The sequence below is a fragment of the Corvus brachyrhynchos genome, unplaced genomic scaffold (assembly GCF_000691975.1).
Source record: "Corvus brachyrhynchos isolate BGI_N302 unplaced genomic scaffold, ASM69197v1 scaffold6, whole genome shotgun sequence".
In the NCBI taxonomy this organism is placed as follows: domain Eukaryota; kingdom Metazoa; phylum Chordata; class Aves; order Passeriformes; family Corvidae; genus Corvus; species Corvus brachyrhynchos.
In genome coordinates this window covers 574,249-585,055 of record NW_008238632.1, presented here as the reverse complement: position 1 = coordinate 585,055, position 10,807 = coordinate 574,249, and the positions used below count along the sequence as shown (strand labels likewise).

At 38.8% G+C, this 10,807-nt stretch overlaps 1 protein-coding gene across 2 annotated transcripts in view; it reads right to left on the bottom strand.

The window, feature by feature from the left end:
* Positions 1-4,489: 4,489 nt before the first annotated feature.
* Positions 4,490-10,807, bottom strand: part of EPM2A (epilepsy, progressive myoclonus type 2A, Lafora disease (laforin)) — a 42,321-nt gene continuing 36,003 nt past the window's right edge. For both annotated transcript variants that reach the window (XM_017737263.1, XM_017737262.1), the window contains exons 3-4: positions 7,756-7,997; positions 4,490-6,369 (exon numbers count right to left, since the gene is read on the bottom strand). In XM_017737263.1, coding sequence (XP_017592752.1) covers positions 6,089-6,369; positions 7,756-7,997 — 523 coding nt within the window. In that variant the 3' untranslated portion in view covers positions 4,490-6,088. The remainder of the gene's footprint in view (positions 6,370-7,755; positions 7,998-10,807) is intronic.

Sequence of the window (10,807 nt, the reverse complement as noted above, 5' to 3'; positions counted from 1 at the left end):
TCATGGACAAGTAACTCCAGTGAAATTTAAGGTGGTCATTTAGACCATATTGAGATGGAGCTCCAAAGAACCTAAAATACTGTCTGATCAAGTGCTCACAGGCACCCCCACAGCCACTGCGAGTGGAGGCACTGGGAACAGCAGTTCCCCCATTTAGTTACTGGTAGGGGACTGAGGTTGAATATCCTTTGTGTCATGTTAAGAAACAGAACAACTCAAGCAGAGAGATTAAACAATCCATTTCACCTACAGAGTGTAGCTGGTGTCAGGGCCACTGCTACTACGTAAGGATTTCCCATTCTGGCTCTCTGGCTATAAGCACAAGTGTTGCAGGTCAGGAGACCTCTAAGAGGCTTGCCTGTTTCAGCAAGACACATGTGAAGAGAAAGACTTCATCAAGACATGTTTTTGTTTAGACTTCCCTCTGGAGCTATAATTTAAGCATATTTTAAGTGGTGCCCTTCCCATTAGCTCTTCTAAAGCACAGTCTTATCGATCCTATTTCCAAACCACACATCTCTATGCAAAGGATTTATGTGACTGCCAAACCACAGGGCACCAGCAACAATTTCTGTGCTCATGAAGCCTCACCGACTTGAGTACACTCCATGAATCCAACTGGTCTGTGTTCTTGAAAGCTTACCCTTTCACGTTTTTTTTTTTAAATATAGCTAATATTGCTAAATATTAGCTAAATACTGCAAACTGCATTTTAAGCCTAAATACAGTCTTTCATTCTTAACCTCTGTGTTTATGAATTTTATTGAATTTTTGAAGATTGGATTAATTTTCAGCATTTGATTTGTTGCAGTGACTTTGGGCTGGCTGCCCAACTTAACCATGGCTGTTACTCTTGGATGATGGCCTGACCATTAATTATTTCCCTGCTGAAACTGCATTACCACAAAATAAATTTTGTTATAATGACATTAAGTGAAGGCCACAGAAACCTGTCCAGCATTAGAAATTTCTTCTTGGCAGCTGTTTTATGGTTTTTCCTCACATTATCTAAATCAAGAATGAGATACCATTTAATATTTTACCAGCTCATGAATAAACAGGCCTTCTATTTTCCTTGATGTAAATATAACAACATCAGCATTGAAGTAATTATCAAATCACAGACATTATCCTGCAATCTTTATAAATTCAATCTCCCAAATAAGACAACACATTTAAGCTCAAAAAGATTGAATGATGTTGGGTTAAGTTAGTTGCCATCTTTATTTTACAGGGTATAACAGTTCTTACTTCGTAAGACAAGTCTCAGTATGTAAAAAGGGTTTAATAAAATACTCATTAGTCATCCTTACAAATATGGAAATTTTTAGCTGCAAAATTAAAAAGTAAACCATTTAGGACTGTAATGAAAGACCTTGAGGTGAAAGGAAGAACAAGAGGAAAATATGTATAATTAAGAATGAACACCCCATAGGTTCACTGTTAGCATAACTGAAGTGCCAACAATATGTATTTTGGCTGCTTGTATCAAAATCATGCAATTATGATAATATATGATAATGTCATTGCCCTTGAAAATACTGCTTTCCTCTAATAATTTAGGAAGGATACCAATTATGAAGTCATGTGGTTTGGTCTTGCTGGTGGTGATGTCACTCTTGTTGCTAAAAACCATAAAAATTATTAATTCCTTTCCACTTCTACCATTCCAGTCTGCTCCATCAGAGCAGCTCCTTTCCCTTCATGTTATATTCATGAGGAAAATAAACCACAATTTTTTTCCCAGCAGAATATTCTTTAAGAAAGATCTGCAGAGGTGATTTACCACTGAGAATGTAAACAGAGTTGGAGACATTCAGCTATCCTTTGCTGCATTAATCCGATTCCATTTTAGGTAACAGCAGCCTGACGTTCGTTATCCTTCCAGAAGGTAACTCTTCCTTGCCAAATATATGCTTTTCCAATAGTTATTATGCTTGTAAGTATTTTCTGATTGTTTTCTGCTGCATAGTGTATTTTTCAAAAGAATATTTTTTTTTGTAACTTCATCATTGGTTTGAAACATCTCACTGCAATTTAATTGTGACGAATAAAAGGAGAAACAGGGTAATACAGTTACAGCAAATGTCTTTGGCTACTTCAAATTTTTTTTTTCCTCCCTCAGTTATAGACCAGTAAATTCAGTGGGTTTTATATATTAGAGCTCAAAAAGTCCATCATGATAGGTAATAGAATAAGTCTGACTTTTTGCATTCTTGTTTTAAATATGGATTTTATTACCTGCTCCTGCACAATCTACAGCCTTTTTTCTTTACCACTGCCCAAGTGAGCTTGACTGGCAGTCTCAAATTTTAATTTCATTCCAGAGCAGAGAGACTGTTTTGCACATGATTTTGTGCAGCACATAGAACTCAGCTGCCAGGTTTGAGACTTTTCAACCATGGAGAACATCCTGGTATCAAACCTGCAGCCAGAGCTTAATTGTGCTTGATGCTGTACAGAGAGGGAAGATCATAAAGTTACAACATAAGCAAAGGGACCAAAGTTCAAAGTGTAAAATAGCAAGTAAGGAGTAGGGAGAAAGGAAGGCAGTCAATAGTCACACCAGCCAGACCCAGTCCCCTTTCATCAGGTTGCATCACCAATCTAAAATGTCCTGCAGAAGATTGTCTCTAGTACTTTTCTGATGTCCAAAGGAAAAATACTCACAAAACTATACCACTCAAAGCCTGACCTATCCCTCAAGGGGCTGTGCTTGTGCCAAAATCACTTGTAAGAGAATTGCTTAGCTCCTTCATGTGCACAGCCCTAGGAAAGAATATATACTCTTGTTTGGCCTTAAAATGACACTCAGATACTCTAACTACCTGGAGTTACAGATGTTCCCATTTCAAGCAGCAAATTCTACTTTAATTTAATGGAGGTAAAAACATGGCTGTAACAGGGCAGAGAATACTGATGCTCACAGCATCACAACCGTTTTCCCCAACTGATGCTCTTCTGTGATATCAAAATATTTCTACCTGGTTCCCTTTATTGTCTGTGTATCAGTTTGGCTTCTTGGGCCCCTGTTATAGACAGTAATAACCATTACTGTCTATCTATGTCTAATTCTTTTTGTAGGAGCTGTTCTTCTCTAAATTTTGTAGTGCTTTAGGACTAAAGTAGCAAGGAAATCTACAAGTACATAAACAAGAGCCTGTCTTGATCCTTTCATCCAAATTACATCAAGAGGCTAGTCTGTGGAAAGAGCTAATGATCCAATCAGCCTAAGAACACATTACAAATTTGAAATCTAATACATAATTTCTAGATGCAGATTTAATATGTAATTATACATTTGAAGAAATTGGGTATTTTTATATTTTTGATTTTTCTGTTGCTGTAGTCTCTTGTAATGATCCCTTCAGCATTTGATTTCCTAGTTGCACTCCACAGAAAAGGCTTTGAATGAATGTTGCTTGACAGAGTGTCCTTCAATGATGAAGGCAGGAAGGTAGCAATGAGGAAAAAACGGATGCTACAAATAGGCTCAAGGGGATTGCAAGCCCCTAGGATCCCCCAGGATCTCTTTGCATTCTTTGTTAACGTGATGTTGGCAAATTGCTTTCATGCCATGCAGGAGCTAATGCAATCTCTGTGATATGTGCTCCCAAGCAGTTCAGCAGAGAAGCAAACTGAAGTGGCAAGAATCAACAACCCCTTGCTGAAATGACAGTAAACAATGAATTAACAGCCTGCTAGGGCACCCTTGAATCTGTGACTCCTGTACCGTATGAATTCCTGCCCTACAAATGAAACATCAGTTTGCTTCCATTGCCAATAAAAATATAATTAGGAAGTAGCCGGTACAGAGTGGCTGTACGTACTTAGCCATATACTTACTTGTTTGTGTCATGTTATGCACTGCTCAATCCCGAGAGCCCTAAAACACATACATGTATAGAGCTACCTGTGGAACAAGAATCAAATCTATAGCTATTTGCCCCAACATTTATTATAAGTTGCATCTGACGGAAAGGCTGTCAGTGATGCTTGGAAACACATTTTAAGCTTGGGGTTTCAAACAGATCCCAACAGAAATGTAAAACTTAAGCAAGTTGTACTCTCTACTTCTTATGCCATTCTCCTTCTCTCAGCGCTTGATTTTGAGAAGAACATGGTAGCAAAAGCTCGCCAATTTTACTTTAAACTCAGTCAAAATGAGGTAACTCCTGGGCAGGCAGCTGTAGCTCTGCACACTTGCACATGAGCCCAACAGCCAGAGAGGAGCCCTCACACACTGTCTCTGCTCTTTGCACTGGGCTAGGAGAAGAAACACCTGTTTTTGTCTTTGAAGGTACCAGAGGTGCCATATGATCCACACGCCTTTGCTGTGCTGTTTTTTTTCTGTCAAACTGACACAGCACACCAGACAAGACACGGGCTGTTACCATTACAGTGGCTGGTTCCACTTCTGCATAGAAATATCAGTCATGACCCCTTCTGCTATTTGTGAAATTGGGAGACAAAGACATATGACAAAATGGGCTGTTGGAATTGTCATTTTGTCTTTATTTAACAGAGAACTTTTCTCATCCACTTTCTAAACAGGCAGTGTTATTTCAAAAAATCAGAAACAAAGTCATGATCAAAACCACACATAGAATAACTTAAATAAACATTTCTCCTTTTCAAGATTGAAGTATAGGATAAATAAAACTTATTATTTTGGACATTCTCTGTAAACAGTTCATATGTAATAGTTTCTCCATTAAGTATTCAGAAAATCAATATATATTGATATATTGATATATATCTGTCACTGACTGCTTCTTTAGAGAAACAAATTGGCTGGAAAAAAAGAGATTTCACTGAAGAATAAACCTATAGAAATTAGGTTTCTTAATGTTTATGCATCCTTAATCCTCTCTTCTCTCTTGAACTCAACCTACAGCAAATTGGTTTTATCTGAGTGGGACTGGAAGCTGTTGGTGCCACTGCTTAGTTTAGCTAAGGGACCAAGCAGCAATGGAAAACATTAGGGATCATCCGCAAAGCTAACCCTGAGGCTGAGCTCCTGAGAAACTATCCTCTGCAGAGTTGCTCTTTGTTCCTATAGAGGAAGGTATTCACTTCATTCAGCCCAGCATTCACTTCACAGCCCTGCATTAGCTTCAACCAGCTAAACCTAACATACACCCACTGCTTGCACAAGGAGAGGCTTTTGCTGTACTGAAGACACTGATCTAGGTCAACAGCCCAGAGGCTGTGATGCCAGTCATGCACAGACACTTATCACACAATTCCTATAGGTCCTGTCTTGCCCCAGTGGTTACTGCTCAGACTGACTTGGCACCTAAGGGAGCCCCCTGTACAGCACTGCATGGACCAGAGGAGCAAAATGTAGCTTCAACTCCAAGAACTCACAGCCTAGGATCATGTAATAAACAATGGTCCTTCCCCACAACAGAGCAAGACTGCCACAGCTGGAGCTGTTTCCTCTCTTCGTGCCACATCCCAGCATAACCCCGATGTCACAGAAGGATATAGCTGGAACTCATAATATCTAACATTAACTAGAAGAGCAAATTTTAGTTCACTGCATTAGACATTAGCTTTTTGTTTTTAAACATTGAGTTGAAGAACTGGTTTCCTTCTGGTCTTTCTCATTAACACCACTTGTCTACAGAATTACTACAAAACATTGCAACAATCTAGTATCTGCCTAAAATAACTGAGCAGCTTTGATGATGATCTACTCCATCCTAACCTGAACCTTAATCCAGTCAATCTTTGTATTTTTTTCTTGTCACTGAAATATTGCCCACTCTATTTCACCTCACATCTTGTTTAGTGTCTACCCTAAAACCTCAGTTCCTATAGGCAAATAGTTAAAACAAAATCTTGTTTCACTTTGCAGAGTTTCTAGGTCTCATAATTGCACCAAAAGGCTTGAAAACATGAATCATATCAGCTTAAAGAAAGCAAATAAAAACCACTCAAAGGCACTTTTTAAACAAAATTCTCATCAGTTTTACAAGAAGCTCATAATCAGAAGAGGTGAGGTGGGTGCCTGAGTCACAGAAATTTCTTGGGGTTCAAATGTAAGGATTCCTCTTCACCTTCCTTTTCCTCTTCTGCTTTTCTACTCTTGTATTTGGTATGAGGAACGAAGATGCCCAAATTTCTGGTAGAAATCATCTTCAGCACGATTCAGAGCTTCCTCGTCTATGTAGACAGCTGGTCTCCGGGAAACCAAAAAGTACTGCACTTTCCGCAGGCTCCATCCCATCACGTACTTCAGCCAGCCACTGACAGCAGCTGTAGACCTGCCAACACCAGCATTGCAATGGACATAGACAGTGTGTCCATTCTCCAGCAGCCCATGCAGGAGGCAGACAGCTTGTGGCAACATCTGTATTCTTCCTAAGATTAAAAACAAGACACGTTCATTTGCACTGGACAAAGTCAGTTCATGGCTGAGATTCTGCACAGCCTGATGAACTGTGAAATGTAATGGTAAACCTGACATATATGACTTTTTTCTTTCTTTTTTCAAATGACCTTCTAGGCTATCTTGGTTTTTTCTTGCAACGTAGATCACACAAAACTGTAAAATGCCCCTAGGCTTCTCTAAATATACATTCTGATTAACATCTGGTGTGTGTGGCATATTCATTTTCAAATGAACTGAGACAAGGCAGCACATTATAGAGAACAGCACAACTTACATAGCGTTAAAGTTAGCAGGCCAAAAATGAAACGTTTTTTTTTAATACCAGAGTTTTGTGAAGGTACCTACATACTGCTGATTTCCAAAACATTGTAATGAAGGCCATAAAGTGAGGGAGGGAGAGCAGAAGAACATTTTACTGTACAATTTAAAATTGCTATGACTTCATTGTATACTAAGAATACAGTTAAACGACACAGAATAGCCTTTCTCACTCCCAAAGGGATGAATATACTGTATTTTCTGACACTTTTCTTCCTGCTATCCTGGGAACCACAGCTGCAAACAGCAGAGCCCAAATTCTCCTCATGGCACATATGAGGACTGACATTAAACCCTTTCAAATCCCTGTTTTAAGGTGTCCTGTCTTCCCTGATGTCCTACTGCTGATATGACACATCTCTATTTGGAGCAGTAGTATTTAACTGAGTTGAAAGCACTCTCTTCTGCTGGCAGGCTGCTCTCTTGAAAACACACTCACTTTCTAACCTTCTGGTTGGAAACAAGACTTTGAACTGAGCATTCCAACCAAGGACTTAAAAGTACTAGTAATTGATGTTACGGATCAGGTGCTATGAGTATTTTAAATTAATTGCAAATTATTATATAAATGTCTCTATGGAGTTTCATCAGACTGGGATACTACAGTTGAAGTATTTGTTGGGAAGGGAACAGCAGACACACAACACTGTTGCTCCATTTTTAATTTGCTAGGGTGGCAAGCTGCCCTGCTGTGCAAACTTGCAGTCTTCCACCTACACAGCATATTTATATAGGCTGAATTCAAGCTGAAAGCAAAAACAGGCAAGCAGTTACTGACGTCAGATGGCTTTAAACTCAGACACACATAATACTGCCAGACACAAAGTAATTCAGATGGCCTCTCTGCCTACAAGAAAATATGAATAATTTGTTAAAGACAGCACACAAAGAAATCATGCCTTGTATGCCGGCTATATTTTAATGCAAAATGTACACAGAAACCACCCCCCCCCCCCCCCCCAAACTGTCATGAAAGTGACAGATTAGTAACTCCAAGTGTTTGCTATAATTTACTGCAAGAGTGACATGAGCATTACCTTCAGTACTCATGTCTGCAGTTGGCAGCCAGACATAGGCAAGGCCTTCTTCCTTATACAGTTTCATTAGGATTTCGGGGCTCATGGGTTCTGGGTAGCGGTTGCAGCCCCAGGAATTTTGAACAATGTCAGATTCAGTCTGGAAGTTCATCACAGCTGTAACACCCAGCTCATGCTTCAGCTTGATGGTCACATGCTCCAGCTGCCGAGGGCAACTTCCCAGCCAGATGTTTGGCAGAATCCTAGCATGGAGAAAACACTGCAGTGGGATTGATTACAGTATCTTAACAAGGAAACTGCCAAGTACATCGGTGTTCCAGTTCCAAACCTGCTCGACATCATCACACAAACACTGCTAAGCACAGCCTTTTCATGTCAGGCAGTAAGAAACTTCTGGTTTCATTACAGGTTCTTATTTTGTTACAGTTGAGTTGGTGATGTCTGATGCTGTGGATCAAGTTCCTAGCCTACCACAAAGAGCCAGATGAACTGAGAAAAAAATTCAGAGCATAGTGATAGCACAGGTCTCCAAGGCATCATTCATCACTAAGCTTGCAGTAGAAGCTTACTAATATCATAGATTAAAAAAGAAAACCCTGAAGAGCCATGCAATTTGCACACAGACCAAAAAAAAAAAAAAAAAAGAAAGAATTCACATGATCAAGATCTGAATTACTTTAGTAATAGGTCAAACATAAAGAACTCTTCCAACTCTTTAGCTACCACCGTAATGAGGGAAGTAGGGAAAAAAAAAAAGCAATTTGATCTATCCTTCTGTGATGAAACTTAAAAATTAATGAGTAATTTTCTTCTAATTTTCCTCTGATCTCTTGGAGTCTAGTGGGAATCAAATACAGAATTACAATATATGTCTAGCTATCCTCAAGGCTTGAAGGGTCAGAAATTTTTCAGGAAAACAAGAGGTTTATGTAGGATGCCTAAGTTCCAGAAATAAGATTGCTTATCTAAATCAAACTTCAAGACTTCTATGGTTTTCCCATTGCTAATTATCATGAAACTATTGTATACTTCAACAGATTTTGACATTATAAACTGGATATTAAGAAGATTGTTTTCAAATGAGGAGTTTTAATATGCACATGCAATTAAATTGGTGGTATCCACAATGGATTATCTAGATGGTCAAATTATTAGTGATCTACTTTCTTTTTTTTTTGCTTCCATAAACTTCCATTTTGAAGGTGCAATCCACAAACTACACAAAATATCCCTGCATGTAACATTTAACAACTTTGCAAACATTAACAGCAACAAATCTGTAACACTATTAACTGCAAATTTAGCAAACACTATTAAATAGCAAAAGCAAGATCCTCAAAAATAAAATGTCTGCCATGCCTGTCTTACGATCTTTCCCAATTTTAACCTCAGTAACAAATAAGGAAAGTTTTATGTTTTTTCAGGAGCCTATAAACCACTCCTAAATTATCAGGTAGCCATTTCCATTTCACTATCACAGTAGTAAGTGCTTACTGGCATTTAATTAAGACCTGTAATTGACTGTAATTATTAAATCCTGCTATATTAGTACTGAAATATTATCAAAAAGAAAAATTCAGATCCAGGAAGCATTAATTATTATTGTTTCCCGTTTGTCAGCTGCATCCATGGTGAGTTGCACACCAGCCACAAAGACACAGTCTTCGGCCTTAACAACCCCTGTTCCAGTGGGACAACACCCTTCATCTCAATATATGGTAACTGAGACCAATTTAAACAAATATATTACACAGCAAATAACCATTTCAACCATCTTCCAAGTGAGACCACTTGAAAAGATTTGACTTAGTTGTTGTTTCACATACATGTTCAAGAATTGCCCAAAATGCGACACAACCAGCTCAAGCATTCTCACTGATCTGAGGGATGCGTGAAGGTCCACTGCAACAACTGCTTCACTGGCTCCCTTCCCACGTGCCAGCCCCACAGCAACCCCCATCCCAATCTGAACGAGTGACCGCTGTCAGGATTCTACCACAGGAATCTGCCACAATGATTAGAGCATTTCAAGGTGGCAAATGTGAGTTAGAGTGCCCTAGCAGATGCTGACAAATGGCTGGAGATGAGCAATGCCCACAAAACTCCATTCCTAGGAAAGAAAAATGGCAATTTCACTAAAACCTTGTCAAATTAAGAGGATATTATTTCAAGAACAAGAACATTAGTACCCTTCCTTCAAAGGCTTTCCTGAAGACTCATACATATGTAATTCACTTGATACTCTGTGAAACATCTAATGCACTGAATTACCTTGATGTGAGAAAAAAAGTGTGTTTTCTAGGATTTGATCGAATTAACAATGACTAAAGCATTCCTGAGAGAAATAAAATTCTGGGTAGTACTCTTGCTTACTGATAAACCAATGCTTTATAACTTTTTCCCCCAATGATTTTTTAATGGGAAGACATCACAGCTGTGCTATTATCTGCAAGCCCCTGCGATACAGACCATTTGTTTATTTCATTCTTGTAGCCTAACACGTCTTGTACATGACAAGACCCCCTATATTGCACAACACTAATTGCATTTACTGAACAATCTGAAGAGTTTACCAAGTTTTTACCACTGTCTTTCCCTGTAATTACCCAAACTAGTGGAAGCATTCAGAGAATGACCTAAAAAATGTATTTAGGACAGGCAGCAACTCTTGTGAACTAATTTTATGATCAGGTCCTAAAGTTTAGCCTTTGAGAGGATCAAGATGTAGCCTTGACCTTGGTCTCCAAGCCCCTTATCTACCCACTTGCAAATAACTGTAATTAATGGTCTTGCTGGACAAGGCTTAACCACCCTTTTATCACACAGAAAACAGTACTCAGAGCTGTCCTATCAGCCAATTTATGTAATAGTTCTAGGATAATCCTACTGCATAGTACCTATATTTCTATTTATCTAATTCATACCTCACCTTTTTCTGACATCAGAAGGAAGGAATAAAAGGGGTTTGTACATGTGCAAGTACAGAGACTAATGGAGAGTTTAGCAGCTATATTTTATATATTGATTTTTTTGATAGCCCTACTGAGGGTTT